This window comes from Rhodnius prolixus, unplaced genomic scaffold (assembly GCF_049639745.1).
Source record: "Rhodnius prolixus isolate KJV_2025 unplaced genomic scaffold, Rpr scaffold_18, whole genome shotgun sequence".
NCBI classification, from domain to species: domain Eukaryota; kingdom Metazoa; phylum Arthropoda; class Insecta; order Hemiptera; family Reduviidae; genus Rhodnius; species Rhodnius prolixus.
Window position 1 is genome coordinate 1873473 of NW_027411636.1, and position 18699 is coordinate 1892171.

The window sequence follows — 18699 nt, forward strand, 5'->3', positions numbered from 1 at the left end:
TATTTGTTCGGGAGCACCTAGAGCCCCAACTCTGATTTTTAAAAAAAATTGCAAAAACCTACCCGGGGATATACCTAATAATTTCCCAAATTTTCACGGCGATTGGATGTATGGTTTTTGAATCTATCGAGTACAAACAACCAGACACACATTCATTTTTATATATATAGATTAACCTAATTTATTTAATGAATTATGAATAATTTTTTTATTACTTAAGCTATTATTTTCATACGACAATTATTCGCAGATATTTCTAGTTGTGGCAACACTGAAACGAGATAAATCCAACTTTGGCGCCTTTCATTAGTATTTGATTTCAATTGCCGCGGTCAGTTACAAATGTAATCTATGAAACTAGGTTGTTACTGATTGAATAATTAGTATGTGGAATTTTATTTTGTTTTGCTTAAATAATTATTTCACTATCATTCTTTTGTTCTAAAAGTATTTATAATGGAAACGCCTCAGCAACAGCCTAAAGGAAAGGATAATACACCTATTTTGACTGAAGATTGTATCAAAACATTGCTTGAATGTCCTGACTTACCAGAGAAAACAAGAGAACTGTTGGAAAAAAATGTAAGTTTCAGCTGGATTATTTGCATGCAAATGTTTTACAAATAGTAAACTTAACTTTTTTTTTTATATGTTACCGTTTTGGAGAGAAATTGCTCTAAAACTTTCATGTTTTATGTTTACAAGGGCAATAAGCAAATATCCCACCAGGAACATCTAATTTCCTTAAAAACTGTGAACTTAGGCGGTGACGAATCCATTACACACTTTGATTTAGGTTTGAAAGTTAAATTTGTTTTCATGTTTTTGCAGCTGCTTTTGCTATCCAGCCAGCGCTATTTAGTTATATTTGTGAACTCTCATTAAACCAAATAATTTATCTAAAACATATACTTCTTACTTGAATATAAAATATCTTATTCTACACAATCCAAGTTATAATTTGTTTAATGAAAAATGATTTAATTTCATTCATTAAATTTTCTTACAGAATGATCTCAAGACAAATGATATTAAGGAAATCGAAGGGATGTTAAAAGAATTGAAGGAATTTGTAAAACATCTAACAAAACAAGCGATTGAAACTGGCGAGAACGTGGACAAAGAGAAATTTTACAAAATTTTAAAATCTTGTATTTCTTTATTGAAAGCTTTAGTAGATGATAAAAAATATTCAGAGAAGTTTATTTTTCAAACATTGGTCACAACGTTATCATATTTATTGACTTTGCAAGATTTTGATCTAACTGTACAGAATCAAGCTTGTCAGTTATGTGAAAAATTTTTAAAAGTCTCTGGACGTGGTTCAAGTGATAACAATGAAGTTGGTGTTTGTACTGTAAATTTTCTTTTAGAATTGACATTAGGGAAAAAATCTAAAAAACCAGTCACCAAAGCGGACATAAAACGTGTATGGGACTTGAAAGGATTCATCATTTCCTTATGCATATTAAATCCTGTTTTGGAGAATACAAAAAATTTACTGCTTGAATGTGTAACATCTTTAACATACTTGAATACTCGTGAAGGAAGACTACATATTGCATCTGTCCTTTCAAAAGATGTTACCTTAGTAAAACCAATTCAAGAAATTATAAGACAATATCTACCCGAACTTACGAAAAATCAGGCTGCCTATTATGGCGAAGTCTATTTTAATGCCTGGAATATGGCGAAACCGAATGTTCAAAAAGTGAGTACAATTTGCTTTTAATTTTTAATTAAATTAATTGTTCTTTTAATTCTATAAATTAAAAAGCAAGAAGTATTACAGTATAAATACATTATTACTTTATGATCATCTATTCTCAGGAAATTGAAGAGTGCTGTATACAAGACTTAATGGAAAGGGTGTTTACATTAAACAGACACGGTTTAGAAATGGGAAAAATTGGCGTAAGAGTATTGATGATTTTATCATCTTTACATTCATCTCGGAGATTACACAAATTTAGTGATAAAATTACTGAACTATATGCACCATTAATTTGGCGATATTTAAGGGTTAGTACTTTTTGGTTTAATTTATAGTTCTAGTCATTGTTAAGGTTTGATTAAGTTTCCTGAAATTTACTTCATAATAAAATAGTTTTTTATTTTTTATTTTGTTTGATTTTAGAGTGATCATCCGTTGGTAAGATGTAATGCAGCGCAAGTTTTCTTGGATGTATTTCCTTTGGAAAAACCGTATGGCGGGGTTGTTGTAAATTCTGAATTTCTAAAAAAACAATTAAAAGAAATGCAAGCTTTGATGCTTGACGATTGCCATCTAGTTAGAGCCATAACTGTGAAGGTAAATCATATACCAGAGGCTGAAACCTGTACCATTTCTTGGTGTCATTGGAGGGCAGAATAAATCTATTAGATCGTAATGCTAAGTGTCTTGATTACAAAAAAAAAAAATTGTTTTTTTAGGGTGTATGCCGCCATCTTTGCAATTCAATTGACTGTCTAACAGTGGGCGACGTAAAACAGTTATTACAAATCATTACAGACAAGTTGGCTTCAGATGGTAGCTCTTTCCAAGTGCGAACCGCTGTGTTCGAAGGTTTGGAACTCATGATGTTGAAACCACATTCTGCTTCGCTTGTTGCCAGTATCCTGCCGCACATGCATTTACATTTACACGATGAAAATGAGAAGGTAATTTATAACTTTAATATTGCAACCTGCAATATTTACCGTTAACGTGGTTTTTACAGTTTTTTTTTAAGTTGACATTCTACTTTTGAAGGTCTGTAACTTGTGTTTGGAACTTTTATCAAGTAAAACTCGATTAAGGGTGCTAAGTAGGAGGGCTTTTGTAGTAAGGCTTCCCTCTAATGTTCTAAAGTCTAAAAAAGTAACTTTTTTTTTTTTACTAAGTGGAATATATTACTTAGTAGATATACACCTAGACTAGATATACACCTAGATATACAACCCTAGATATACCTTATGAGGTATTTAGGAGTTTTACGTGTTTTTAGGTAACATAGTTGGCAGTGTTGGAAGGGTGGAACTGTTCTGTACAGAAAAATGTTCTTTTTGTGAAAGCAGCGTAGATCGCAAGAGCAAGCGCAACAAAAACGTTCTAAGAACAATTAAAAGAATGCCGTTTTAACCAAACAAATACGAAATACAGTTCTTTATTTTGGTTTTAGGCTCCATTTTGTTTGATGTAAACGTAGCTTTAGACGTTGGGAATGTTGGGAACAGTTTTAAAGCCAAATCTATTTATTGCGATCTAAAAGATCTGTTCTTCACGTATCATTGTCAATATCGGTGACAAGTTTTTGTATATTCAGAGTAGATATCTGTTAAGTTAAATTTTAATTGATTTTACAGTTCATAGTAAATGAATTATGATAGTTAAGCTAACCCAAATATAGTTGCACGCAACGAAATCCACTATGGGATCTATTTGATTAGAAACGAGTGATGAAGCCGGTATAGGTTTTTCAAGTATGTGATTATGTGGGTTGGCTGGTTAAAAAGTGTTATTATGTGTAAGCAAGGAGTGTGTTATGATGAGCTCACTTAACAAATACGTTAACTATCTCTGCTGGTCCTGTGTTTATTGGATGGGTTTTAATGGTATCAAATTTAATGGTTTGTCTGGGATACCGCTACAGGCAGAGTTGGAATTGAAAAGAAAGTTACGCATTTTTTCCTCAATATGAATATTTTAAATAATTTTAAATTTTTTTTCACAAAAAATTATTTCTAGGTAAGGAAAGCATTTGTGAAAGTATTATTAAAATTGAACGAAAAGTCAGAAGATATAAATGTTTGCTATTGGGAAGCTGTACCATTGGAACATCTTATAGCCAGATTATGTGTAAGTAATTTTGTAATGCTTTGGTTTTTTAATTTATTTTCGAAATGTTTAGTTTGTAATTTTGGGTTTATAATTCATTGCTTACATATGTCTTGTGTTTTTTTTTCTTTTTAAATCGTGCGATAAGTCCTGAAATAGAACAATAGTTAAATATTTTATTCTGTTCATATAAGTATACATAAAGTGTTGATTTCACCACATAGAACACACAAATCCAGAATTCATTTTATTTTAAATTCATTAACTTAATGTCTTGGTTAATTTTATTTTAAGGAAGAGAATGACGTAGTTGGTGAGGAAATAGTTAAGCTGTTAATAAGGGATGTTTACACCAAGGGACAATCAGTTGAGAAAACTATAAAACATTTGATTAAAATTATTTCTATAAACCCACGAGGAGTTGTGAAATTATTTAAATATTCAGAAAATGTTCTAAAACCTGTGGAAGCTTATGAGGTATTTAGGAGTTTTACGTGTTTTTAGGTAACAGCTGTTTCTTTGAGATTCAATAAACAATTTTATGCATTTTTTTTTTTTTTTAGATAATAGTATCTATTTTGGGAACATTAAGGAAAAGGCTGAAAGAAAAAGTAGAAAGTGAGAACTTGACCACGTCTCAGAACTCAAATTCTTCCCGGAAAAGGCATAAAAAAGTACTTCAGGATGTATCAAACAATGGTGTTCATTTTATACTTTTTCCTTATTCAATACTGCATGATCATGTTTTTAATAGATCTTTTTATGAACATTTTTTTGTTTTGTTTTAAGGAGAGGTTCTAAGAGGTTACGCTTACCTGGAAAATCCTGTCAATTATATTTTAAATTATATTTCACATTGCAGGTGGGAACACTGAAAATGAAGGAAGTGATTCAAGTCCTCCAGCTGGCCAAACTGAAGAACGACTTATTGATAATCATAGGTGAGGAGTAGAAATAAGGTCAAGTCAATAACAATGAAAGATCTTTTTTTTTTTTGATTAGGTTGTAAATCGCACACGTGGATAATTCTTTCTTTAAGATAAACATTGTTCTTTAAACTTTGAGACTAGTGTCTCTTGAGACGTGATTTCTTCCCATGATTTGTTTGAATTGGTTTCATAACCAATTCAGCTCTTCTCTGGAAAAACATTTCAATTTTCAAATTTTCCGTCCCAAATAAGACTATAAACAAAGTATGATGTAACAAAATTTTTGAAAGTAGCATTTTTAACGGGAATAGATGTTTTATTTATTTTTTTTCTTTGTATTTGAAAAAATTCCAGCGGAAAACAATTTTGGAATGTTTGGCTTGTTTGCAATCAATTTTTCTCGTGACGTGTTTTTTTTCCGCATCACATTTATTGGGTACTTTGTTCCCGGGATAGTTGACTTTCACTGATGTACGATACAAATGTTTTTGTTCGACTTTTTGTCAATAACAGCTACGCACATTACTAAAAAAACTCCAGAAGTAGTTGTTATGGTGCAACACTAGGACCTGTGTAGTCCTTAAGTATCCAATATGGTACATAGCGCAGCATAGACCCGATAGTTCACGATGTACAGTGGGTCAAAAAAGTATTCATACACTAAGTTTTTTTACTTTATCTACTGAACTTTTGATTCAAGGATGACTACTTGTTCAGCACTGAAATCGAAGTTAGTAACAATGAATTTAATACTCTCATTTTCTTATGTAAACATAAAGAATTGATTAAAAAGCAGAAAAATAATTTATTGTATGCAAAATAAGTATTCATACACTCAGTCTGAATGTTATAATTAACGCATAACTAAAGACCTAATATTCTGTAAGCAATCCCTTTGCATTTGTTATTGCTTGAAGCCCCCTTGGCACAGATTCCACCAGGTTTAGTGTCTCTTGAGACGTGATTTCTTCCCATGATTTGTTTGAATTGGTTTCATAACCAATTCAGCTCTTCTCTGGAAAAACATTTCAATTTTCAAATTTTCCGTCCCAAATAAGACTTTAATTTTCATTAGGGTTTATATACGGAGACTGTGGAGGGGTGACAAGTTGTCTCCGGGCATTATAAAGCAGCCATTCCTTCGTTTTTGAGGCTGTATGATCGTTATCCTGCTGAAAGAAGTATGCGCTTTCGATCCCCTAATTACATTAAATTATGGCGGAACATGTCCACGTACCTTTCAGCGTTAAGAGTACCATCGATGACGACAAGTTCTCCCCCTCCCACAGCACTTATGCAGCCCCCTACCATCACACAGCCTCCTCGGTGCTGTACAGTTTTTACTATGTTTTTTGTTTCAAGTTCCCTATTACGCCTTCTCCTAACAAACTTTCGTCCATAAGGTTCAAAAATATTGAATTAGCTCTCATCAGAGTAGATTATATTTTTCCAAAATTCCAGCGGCTTATTGGCTAACTTCCGAGCGAAATCCAGTCTCTTCATCCTACTGATTTCAATAATGAATGGTTTCTTCCTTGCATTTCTACTTCAGTAGCCCGCTGCAGATAGGCGATTTCGGATGTCTATGGCGTAACAAGGGTCCCTGAAGTTGACGCGAGGCTTTCCAAGAGTTGGCGTGCACTTATCACGGAATTACTGGAAACTTGCCGCACCAGATCGCGCGTTCCTCTCACAGAAACTTTTCTCGGCCTCCCAGAACGTCTTGCGATATCAGTAGAACTTGTCTTAAACTTTTTAATTATATACAGGACGATCGCATGAGATAATGTAAGTTTCCTCCCTACGTTGCCATAACTAAACCCTTGCTGAAATACCGCCTCAATTTTATCTTTAATCACGGAAGTTGATTAGGCTGATTTTCGCCCCAATCTCAATCAATTGATAATAAGAACCAGTATTTATCCCAATACGAGCTTCCTAACATCAATTTGGACGCTAGCCTCCCAGTATCTAAAATATGTACATAATAAATAAAGCTTAAATTCAAAATCATCAGCTGTATGAATACTTATTTTGCACACAATAAATTATTTTTCGGCTTTTTAATCAATTCTTTATGTTTATATAAGAAAATGAGAGTATTAAATTCATTGTTACTATCTTCGATTTCAGTGCTGAACAAGTAGTCATCCTAGAAACAAAAGTTCAGTAGATAAAGTAAAAAAAACTTAGTGTATGAATACTTATTTTGCACACAATAAATTATTTTTCGGCTTTTTAATCAATTCTTTATGTTTATATAAGAAATTGAGTGCATTAAATTCATTGTTACTATCTTCGATTTCAGTGCTGAACAAGTAGTCATCCTAGAAACAAAAGTTCAGTAGATAAAGTAAGAAAACTTAGTGTATGAATACTTATTTTGCACACAGTAAATTATTTTTCGGCTTTTTAATCAATTCTTTATGTTTATATAAGAAATTGAGTGCATTAAATTCATTGTTACTATCTTCGATTTCAGTGCTGAACAAGTAGTCATCCTAGAAACAAAAGTTCAGTAGATAAAGTAAGAAAACTTAGTGTATGAATACTTATTTTGCATACAGTAAATTATTTTTCGGCTTTTTAATCAATTCTTTATGTTTATATAAGAAATTGAGTGCATTAAATTCATTGTTACTATCTTCGATTTCAGTGCTGAACAAGTAGTCATCCTAGAAACAAAAGTTCAGTAGATAAAGTAAGAAAACTTAGTGTATGAATACTTATTTTGCATACAGTAAATTATTTTTCGGCTTTTTAATCAATTCTTTATGTTTATATAAGAAATTGAGTGCATTAAATTCATTGTTACTATCTTCGATTTCAGTGCTGAACAAGTAGTCATCCTAGAAACAAAAGTTCAGTAGATAAAGTAAGAAAACTTAGTGTATGAATACTTATTTTGCATACAGTAAATTATTTTTCGGCTTTTTAATCAATTCTTTATGTTTATATAAGAAATTGAGTGCATTAAATTCATTTTTACTATCTTCGATTTCAGTGCTGAACAAGTAGTCATCCTAGAAACAAAAGTTCAGTAGATAAAGTAAAAAAACTTAGTGTATGAATACTTATTTTGCATACAGTAAATTATTTTTCGGCTTTTTAATCAATTCTTTATGTTTATATAAGAAATTGAGTGCATTAAATTCATTTTTACTATCTTCGATTTCAGTGCTGAACAAGTAGTCATCCTAGAAACAAAAGTTCAGTAGATAAAGTAAAAAAAACTTAGTGTATGAATACTTATTTTGCACACAATAAATTATTTTTCGGCTTTTTAATCAATTCTTTATGTTTATATAAGAAATTGAGTGCATTAAATTCATTGTTACTATCTTCGATTTCAGTGCTGAACAAGTAGTCATCCTAGAAACAAAAGTTCAGTAGATAAAGTAAGAAAACTTAGTGTATGAATACTTATTTTGCATACAGTAAATTATTTTTCGGCTTTTTAATCAATTCTTTATGTTTATATAAGAAATTGAGTGCATTAAATTCATTTTTACTATCTTCGATTTCAGTGCTGAACAAGTAGTCATCCTAGAAACAAAAGTTCAGTAGATAAAGTAAAAAAAACTTAGTGTATGAATACTTATTTTGCACACAATAAATTATTTTTCGGCTTTTTAATCAATTCTTTATGTTTATATAAGAAATTGAGTGCATTAAATTCATTGTTACTATCTTCGATTTCAGTGCTGAACAAGTAGTCATCCTAGAAACAAAAGTTCAGTAGATAAAGTAAGAAAACTTAGTGTATGAATACTTATTTTGCATACAGTAAATTATTTTTCGGCTTTTTAATCAATTCTTTATGTTTATATAAGAAATTGAGTGCATTAAATTCATTGTTACTATCTTCGATTTCAGTGCTGAACAAGTAGTCATCCTAGAAACAAAAGTTCAGTAGATAAAGTAAGAAAACTTAGTGTATGAATACTTATTTTGCATACAGTAAATTATTTTTCGGCTTTTTAATCAATTCTTTATGTTTATATAAGAAATTGAGTGCATTAAATTCATTTTTACTATCTTCGATTTCAGTGCTGAACAAGTAGTCATCCTAGAAACAAAAGTTCAGTAGATAAAGTAAAAAAAACTTAGTGTATGAATACTTATTTTGCACACAATAAATTATTTTTCGGCTTTTTAATCAATTCTTTATGTTTATATAAGAAATTGAGTGCATTAAATTCATTTTTACTATCTTCGATTTCAGTGCTGAACAAGTAGTCATCCTAGAAACAAAAGTTCAGTAGATAAAGTAAAAAAAACTTAGTGTATGAATACTTTTTTGACCCACTGTATAAGGACAAATATATGTATACAAAGAAAAATACAAATAATAATAATAACAATTAAAAAAAAATTAAAATAATTATGTATGATCAAAAAATAAAATCCTAACCTAACTTGTAGTTAATAGGAATTTATTTTGAAAATTACCAGCACATTTTTTCATTTGTTTGAACAAAATGAATTAACTTCATTCACGCATCTTTCCTTGAAAAAATCGTCCCGCAGTCAGTATTATATATTCGCGGGAGTTTGCAACGCGGTTACCGTGTTAAGTAAAAGTTATTTTGTTTTATTAGATAAATTAACCTTAAACTTTGTTTATACTTTATAATTTAAACAATAATATCATATTTCTTTTGGTAGAAATGTTGTAGCTTTGATTTCCGGTGCGTCAACACTGTGGGCAGTGTTCTCAACAGAATTGCAGCATAAAAAATATTTGGATGCATTGTATATTTTAGGAAATGAGTTTATACCATTTTTCCTTTTAAATTTTAAGGTAAGAACCTGTTAAATTTTTATTCATTAAATTTTTCCATGAGTTATATAATTGAAGGAAATTTCCTTAAATATTCATCTCTTTTGTTTAATTTTGTGAGCTTAATTTTTTTTTCAACATTGTTTTCAGGATGTTTTCCAAACTTAAGCAAACTATAAAAATAGATTTAGTGTACTCAGATCGAAATAAGCTGGATCTGTTTTCATGCTATAAGATTGATGCATAAATTTTTGACGTTCTGATTTCAGGATTTATTATTTGGCATTGTTCTGTTTACATTTCAGATAAACAATTTTATATGAAAGTTCAACTTTTACAACTGTATATCTAAATCATTAAGTTCTGTGATTGTAACTGAAAGAGCGTCTACATGGCCAAATTAAATCACACAAATTAACGTGATTTAGAATATTAATACGGTACTAGCTACATTTTCATGAACTCTACTGATTATCTGAAAAGTCAAATATTATCCTAAAAAATATATAAATCTTGGAAAATACGGTACGACGAATTCATGTATTAATCGAATTCTTTCTCCGCTTTCTACTTTTAGATTAAATACGCATTGTGTAGTACTGGGTTCGATTCCCGGTCTTGGCTTTGGATTTTATTTTTCTATAGTTAAATGAGTAATAGTGAAATACGTTTGCTAGTCGCCACCGTCCACGACACCTAGTAAATGGTAGTTGGACGTTAAGCCCAGCCTGAAAAAATAGGCGATTAATTTACTTTTTACTTTACTTTACTTTACTTACTTTTAGATTACTATTTTCTTTCAAGATTCTTATTCCAATTTGCTTCTTCTCTGTAGTCGCTGACCCACTCTGGAAATTCTTCTACTCCTTCCTCAGAATCATATTCATTCGGTTCGGGTAGACCCCAAATCACACTTCTTTTTAGGCCATTTCTTCGAGCTCATCCTTTGCACCTTGACAAGTGCATCATAGAACCTTAATTAAAAAAAACCTAAAACTTTTCTAAACCTTGAATAGTCCATCTTATCTTTGTCTGAGTTTTAGGTAATATACGTATTATCAATACATACATTATCTATTGTTTTCACAAATTAAATAAAGACCATTATTACTACTCTAGGTAATAAATTAAATTTTTTGTATTCCAGAATACACTTGTATACTACGCTGTGATCAATTTAGCATCTCTTATACCAATAAATATTTTAGCACCAGTGAGCACAGTGGCTGGAGCCTGCATTTCTGAGTTAAAAGAGGTAAGAGTATGAGAATATATTAAATAAAAATTAAAAGATGTCCCTAATAAACTTGCTAAAAATTTTATTCTTTCAATTTTTCTGTTTCCGCCCAAATTTATTATAATTACTAATTGAAACAGATAAATAAAAATTTTAGATGACCGAAGAAACTCCAGAAGATGTGCTAAAATGTCTAATATTTTCATTATGCGCTTGGAACAGGGGTAATGAAGTGATTGATTTAGCTGTAGAATGGCTTAACTATGGATTTGGACTGCACGACCTAAGTGAAAGTATTGTACCAGTGGTAAATATATTTAAAAATGTTAAAAACTTTCATTTATTTTATACTTATATACCATTATTTATTTATTGTAATTAAAATTTTCTTATCTTAGAGGAAAACTCGTAGGCCTAGAAAAGTGAGATTTAAACCGGTTATTGGAAAACCTATGCTAGCTGTTAGATTGTTAGATTGCCTGTTAGATAATTCTGTAAACGAAAGGCGACTCCTTGAGAAAAACTATAATTGTATATACGAGCTCTACAAATTTTTGGATAGAATTAAGGTAAGAAAATGCCAAAATTTCAGTTTAAATTAGCCATTCAGTATATTTTTAATTTCCTGAAAAATAGCTCCGATTTAAAGAAAAACAAGAAAAAAAAAAAAAAAAATGCTTCTTGGGCAACTAAACACACTTGTTCAGAAAGATCACTTTTTTGGGATGTACTTCCGGAAAGTGAAAGTGAGGTTGTGGAGAAAATTTGAGCTTCCTTCAACGAGGCAACATTTACAGTTTGTTCAAGTTTCAACAGGATTTTTGTTTAATATTTGTTAATGTCTCTAAAAAAAATTGAACAAGTGTATTTTAAACTGTATGCTCAATAAATACACATAAATAGTGCGAAAATTTGATTAGGAAAAGCCAATTTTGAAAAGTTCAGTGTGGGTGAAACTTTAGTGCATAATTTTTATTCTATTTTGTTTGAATAAATAATATTCTTAATTTATTACACTCTTTTTTTGTAGGCACTTTTGGAGAAACGTTTATCCCGTGGAGCTCCTTTTGATGATCTACTGACCGATGAAGTGTTATATGGTTGTTATAAGCGCTATCTATTGTTGCCATCATGCCTTCATCGGCCACAACAGCCACCAGATTCTGCGTCTTTTATTTCTACGACTGGAGAATCTACGGATGCTGTCATTGCTGCTAAAGAGTGTATTGAACATCTTACATGGGTTGCTGGGTAAGGAATATATGAGCAAGAACGTTTATTATGAGTACTTCGAAGATAAGACATGTTTAGTTACAGCTGTTCATATTAATGTACTTCGAGTTAAGTCGAATAGGATCATTTTAGAGGAAGGCTTATCCAGCCTCCCGCAACCCTGGAGAGCCCTAAAACAAATTTTTCGTAGAAAAAAAAACTGTGTCTGTGTCATGGACACGGCCGTGTGTTGTACGTGAATACGTTTACTTAACGGGTTACATTTTTTATATAAAATATTTTTATTTATGTATTTAGGATGAAATCAAGGAAACAAATCGACAATCTAACACAATGTATGCGTATACAGTGCGTTGTCGATGTAGAAGCGATTTCATCATCCACTTGCATAATTTCAACCGCCCCAGCTGCAGATGTACTGACACCGTCGTTGATCCGCTCGGCCGCATTCATTCTTTTACGTTCGCGGCACAGCTTGACTCGGTCATATGGTGTTTTATTATTACCATTCGATTGTTCTTGAGAAGCTCTTTCCAACCGTATACGATCTCTCTCTGTATTTGGTTTTGGTTTTTCGGCGTATAGGCCGACATTATATATTTTTTTATTTTAACACCTTATTATATTCATTGTCACTATTTTACACTAATATTTTATATACAATCGATAGATTGTGACGACAGCTGACGATTAAAACTTAAACAAACATCGTAGCTTCTCCGAGTCAAAAGTTGTTACTAATTGCAAATCTCGATACGCAGCAAAATGATCTCAAAGTGGCAGCGCTTCTCCCTCCACCGCGCGCGATGCGTTGTAGACGATAGATTCGAAACTGTAATGCCAAAATGTATCCCCCAATTTTGTTATCATTAGGTTTTTTGGATTGCCTCGATATGATAGCAAATTTAAAGACGTATTCACGTCAAAAAAATCAAATAATCATTTTAGAACTGAATCTATACAATTTTTCACATCAGTAAGCGTATAATTTCTGTATATTTTTGTATGTTCATTATGAAAATGTAATAATTTATATATGTGCTCTAATGTGCATATGTGAATATTACATGCCTACATGTGTTTAGCACGTAGGTGTCGTTAGCATTAGCAAGGTAGGTGGCAGCTTAAACTTTTAAAAAGCTTCTAGGAAAGCAAGCGGATCGAAAAAAAAGAATGTAGATGCTTATCTATTCACTTCCAAACTTAAGTGCTTAAATGGCAGATAACTGTAAATGTCTGACATCTCATTTGCGACTATCTGGATGGTGAATTCCATATCAATAAGTAAAGCTGTCTTGTCCACTTTCTTTATTTGTGTGCGTCTTCCCTTCAGCAATGTACAGTGTTATTATTTATTTATAGTGTTTACTATTTGCAATTAAAAGAAAAAAAGAAATCCTATCCAAGTGCAATACTTATAGAAATCAACTTGTTTATGGTTTTAGAAGTTTAATGAACTATCTGCCACAAAAAAGAGCTTCAGAAAAAGATGGAGAGGAAGATGATGAACAGGAAGAAGAAGATATCCCGTTTTGTGTTAAATGTCTACTACTAGTTCTCACCACAGCCAACATGACCATTAGTTTGAATCTAGCAGACATTTTATTCGCAAAAGCTGTGGCCATTTTTGCTATAAACTTGCTTGGAACAGGTGAGACATAGAAATGAGTTTTCCCCCCCACTTCTTTTTTATTTTATTTTTTATATTTTGACATAAATATAAGTTTTAAGATTTCTTATTTACGAAAAATGAAGCTCACTGCGAATGAACTCCATTTATTGGTTGCGATTTTTCCCCGGGTTTGTTTGTTTATCAAACTTAAAGCGTAGTCTACAGCTTTTTAGAATTTCTATACTGTTAAGTATTGTCAGAGACTTATTTCTCTAGTTCAAATAACCTGCACCTGAATAACCTGAATTCGAAACTAAATAACGTGAGCGGCATTCTTGGATAACACGAGTATCTATTAAAGAAATGTGTTTGAAGTAAACGGATCAAATCGTGGCACTTGTTTTATTTCCTGGAAAGTTCTACTTTCTAGTCTATAGTTAGAACACCCAGTCGGGTGTTCCTTGCGAATTTAATCTGGCCACAATGTAACTTTTAGTCCACCCCACCGTCTAGATTTATATAGTTGTTAGGTTAGGTTAGGTTAAGTTGGAGTTTGCATTAATTGTATTCACTCCAAAATAATTTTTAATTTTTTTAGAATGGAGCCCCTACTTCCTTGAGAAATCAATAGATACAGCTGTTTCCCTAGCTGAACATGCACAAACGTATACACCTAATGATGAATGGAATCTATTTAAAATGGTATTACCTTCATTACTAAGCAGAATATTGGAGACTATAGCTCATATTAAGTTGACACCACAGAATATAACTGTCTATACAAATGTGAGTAAATTACACTTTTATTTATTTGTTTGTAGTGTAAAGCTACTTTTTGAAAATAAATAATTTAATTAACTTATTCAAGAAATATTAAATTTTTCTGCAACCATGTAGGAATGTTCTCGTTACTCAATTAAAATCAGCTGTGTAATGCCCAACTTTACCTCACTAGTGGGGAAAATTCCCATTAGTGTCACTTTCCTCACTGGTGAGTGGAAAAACTTTATTGTGCTTCCTTGATATAAGAAGTTTTGTTATTAAATATTTTCTGTAAAACTTTAATAAGCTTATTTAAATTTATTTTATCTAAATAATTAAAAAACAAATATTAAAAAAATAAAATAAAAATTGAAAGGAATATAGAAATAAAAATAATATTTTAATAAATAAATAGATATTTTTAATTATAACAGTTAAAAAGGTTATAGTGTTACCTTATAGAAATTTAAAATGGATTCTAGTGTTTCTTGATTTTTTTTTTTAGTTAATAACCCTAATGGTTGCAGAAAAAACAATATTTAACTCGAGTGTAAAGTATTTTCCTCACACTCGGCAATTTGCACTTGCACTCGCCTCGCTTCGCTCGCTTGTGCGTGCAAACCCTGCCTAGTGTGAGGAAAAGTACTACTTTCCACACTTGTTAAATAAATAACAATTGTTTTAACTGTATATTCAATTTAAATAATAAAAAATGCAGATGGGAACACTGATAGATTTTTTTTTAATAGTAGTTTATATTCAAGTTTCTTTAAACTTACTGGGACTTTCTACATACTAGAAAGATAATTTAACTAAACATTTGAAGTAACTAATTCGATAATCGATCGATCTATCATATCGATCAATTTATGTTCTAGGATTACAGACAAATGAAATTATCTTTATTTAAATGCCTGACAATAATAGAAAGATGTTCATGGCCTAATAGTACTGATTTTAATAAGGTTTTCAATTTTTTTATCTATTCTTGTATTGAGATGATTGTTACCAAAATTTCAGAGGTAATAATATTTTCTATTATTATTATAATTACTTACATGATTATCTATTTCTTCTTAGAGGTGAGGACTATTTCCTCTCATCATCAGCAGGATGTAAAGTCTGTAGATTCTGAAAGCAATTTTGTTTCAGCATCAGATTATCATGTTTTTCATTCCAGTATTCACGAATTCCAAATAGGCGTTTTATTTAATTCTGCAGAATTTCAGACCATTAAGAAGCGAGATGTTAAGACTTAAATTTTAGGGATTATAAATTTCAATATATGTACTTTATTCCTGTAATTTAGATTTTTAGATTTTGAAAGGCGGGACGGGACCCATGCCCCACGGCACCGCAGTCACCAGAGGTTTATTGTGTCTTCCCCTTTTTTGAGTCTAGTAGCTGAAACCTCCCCTTCTAAGAAGGTTGAGGGCTTTCCCATTCCAGTTCCTTCTGCGCTATAATCTCCTTTGGTCTCAAGGTATACCAAAGATATCTGTAGCGCAGTCTCTCGATTGCAATCGAATAACAGGTGAGAGGCCGTCTCCTCCTTTTCCTAGCACAATCTGCACAACGGTTCCAATCTAATAAGCCCTATCTTGTTGCAGGTGCTTTCTGAACCTTCCGTGCCCTGTGAATAAGCCCGTGATCAGAGTAATCTGATTTCTGTCCAAGCCCAGAAGTCACTTTGGTTCTTTGTTTGCACAACAAGGGCCATAACCCTCTTGCTGTGATTGACCCCCAGGACACATCACCTATCATGTTCTCTCCAGATCCTATCACTGAAAGCCTCACGAACTGCACCCCTAGTGATCCCCAGGACCTGTAATTTAAATAGCTTTAACCAGGGTACTAAACTTTTGAATGTTTTGCTCAATTAAAGGCTATTGTTAACTTTAAAATTAAATAATTTGAGCTACAGTGGTGGAGAAAGTTGGATGTTTAAATTTACCGATCTTAGTTTACATTCAAATTTTTGAATCTCAATTTCGTTTCGTGATAATCATTCTTACGTTGTTTTAAAAAAAAAATTGATCGTTTAGAATTGCTTTTAATTATAGTAAAGAAAGTTATTACGATGATACCAAATTTCTATCGAGTTCATTTATTGTTGTAGGAGAACGAATTTACTCCATATACAAAATTAGACGATCATCCAATGATGGTATCCACAATAATGAAATTCTTTATTAAAAAAGGTGGAAAAATTACTGATCAAATTTTAAAAAGTCTTAATGAACATATTACACTTAACAAACAGGTAAATTTATTGGATTATTTATTAATGTTTTAAAAAATTTATTTAACTATTAATATTATTGTTTCTTATCTTTCTAGGATGGTATATATCTGTTAGGTTGTTTAAGTTTACTGTATACATTGGCTCATTGTGCGAAAACAATTTTAAAAAGGGATCAATTTGAAGATTGTGTACACAACGCGTATGCTTGTATTAAACATTTTAATAATATAGACAAGAGTAACATATCACTTCAAGATAGTAATTTCTTTGCAGAAACTTCTGAAATGATGTAAGTACACTTTTTACCACTTCCTTTTGTACGTCTTAAGAGGAAGTTTTGCAATCATTTTAGATTTTATTGTTTTGAGGTTATCTGTTATTTGAGGTTATCGAAAAAATGGGTTTTAAAAATTGTTCTCTCCCACTCTTGGATTTAGATTATACTCCTCCATCGGGATCAGTCAATAAGCTTGTTTTCAAAATTTTGAAAATTTGGACGGGGGTTTCTACAAAAAAAATTATCTTTAAACTTGGTATATGAAATTTTTTTAGGGGAAGGCTTTAGACGTGCTTACCTCTAAAATGGCAACACTGTCTTCTCTCATCATATCAAAATATTATTAACGTTAAACAATCTAATTTAAATTCAAAACTTTAATAAGTCAAGTTTATTAAACTTTAAAACTTTCCTCCCTCATTATGAACTAATTCCTAGTTCGTGATTCGACCTTCTTCTCAGGATGCCGTCTCGAGAGAAGTAGGCGCGCTTATCTTTTGAAGTGTTGAGATAGTGATAGGGGAAGAAAATAGCCAGAGGCACTAAGTGCGCGTCTTTAGGTTAGGGTGCCGCTCTTAATATTAATGAAAAACTACCAGTTTGAAATAAACTGTGTTTGTTAAGTGAGTATTTTATCGTAATAATTCTATTTATTTGTTTATTTTTTTTCCCAGTGATGTTTACAAAACTGGTGATGAGATCATCAAGCAACTTTGTAAACATATTGGATGTGCGCCAAAGAAATTCTAATACTTAGCCAATGAATTGTAATAATGTATAATAATAGTTATTGTTTATATAATGAAATAGTTACTTATGGTTTTTGTATTGTTCTTAATATATTTAGTGTACATTAGCCATACTTCCAGTACAAGAGGGCGTAAAACTAAAATTTGTATTAACTAGCTGATTTAGAAATCGTTCCCAGTAAATCCTGTTGGATACTATGTATATTGAACTTTTATATAACTACTTATTAATTTAAATGTACATAAATATTTTCGTATACTTTCAAGTGCAATTTTTTTTTTTTTTAAATTAAGGAGCGTCATCATCTGAATCGTTGGCACCTGGAAACTATTTATTTCGTTAGTAAATTTTTTAAAAAAAGGAAATATAAACCATTTTTATTTGTAAACTTTTATTGTTTTGACCCTTTTCAACCATTTTCATGTCTTAAAATATTTATAAAAGCCAAAATAGATATAATTAGAAAGACATTTTCTCAATTTAAAAAAAAAATTATGAAAGAACAGCTGTAAAGTAGAGCTAATGCAGATAATGCGAAGTAGTAAAAGCTCAAGAATGAGTTTAGTTTCTTGGGGAATATGAAGATTTAGAAAACAACAAAAATCTTAAGTTTGAGAGTTCAGCTGTGGATAAAAAAAAAACTGATACTTTCAAGTTTTTGCCAATAGAGAAACTTATAAGGCAGGTTAAAGAAACACCATAGATTTTGGTAACAGTATCTTGTGGATGCAGTAATGCGAGTTTACATAACCAAATTAATTCTTATAAAACAGTTTAATGTAGGTTTTGCAAAAATCAAAATTCTTTCGTTAAAATACTGTTAAAAATCTCAACTTACTTGCTGATTTCTACTGTCAACAATGGTATGAGAGTTATTTATCGAGTTAATTCCCTGTTACAGAATAAAAATTTAATTTTCTTATAATCAAAATAAAATTTACCGGTACTTTTCCGTTAGCCGGGCGCAAGTGAAAAACAGTTTTGGGTAAAACTGTTTTCTTTACAATTAATTAATATTTGTTTATAGTTGAACTTGTTTTGCTTACTATTAATT

At 31.1% G+C, this 18699-nt stretch overlaps 1 protein-coding gene across 2 annotated transcripts; it reads left to right on the forward strand.

The window, feature by feature from the left end:
- The first annotated feature begins 250 nt into the window (after positions 1-250).
- On the forward strand, positions 251-18033 carry LOC141462223 (condensin-2 complex subunit G2-like). Of its 2 annotated transcripts, XM_074143904.1 has the most exons (21): positions 251-361; positions 449-582; positions 1010-1711; positions 1831-2022; positions 2138-2311; positions 2434-2661; positions 3728-3838; positions 4112-4294; positions 4381-4516; positions 4680-4758; positions 9415-9550; positions 10677-10784; positions 10924-11073; positions 11165-11335; positions 11797-12017; positions 13445-13650; positions 14210-14397; positions 15252-15395; positions 16493-16636; positions 16714-16907; positions 17570-18033. In XM_074143904.1, exons 1-21 carry the CDS (start codon positions 352-354, stop codon positions 17643-17645), a joined length of 3687 nt encoding a protein of 1228 aa, XP_074000005.1. In that variant the 5' UTR covers positions 251-351; the 3' UTR covers positions 17646-18033. The 2 variants fall into 2 exon arrangements, with proteins under 2 accessions (XP_074000005.1, XP_074000007.1); XM_074143906.1 differs by lacking the exons at positions 251-361; positions 449-582 and adding an exon at positions 639-796.
- The last annotated feature ends 666 nt before the right edge of the window (positions 18034-18699 follow it).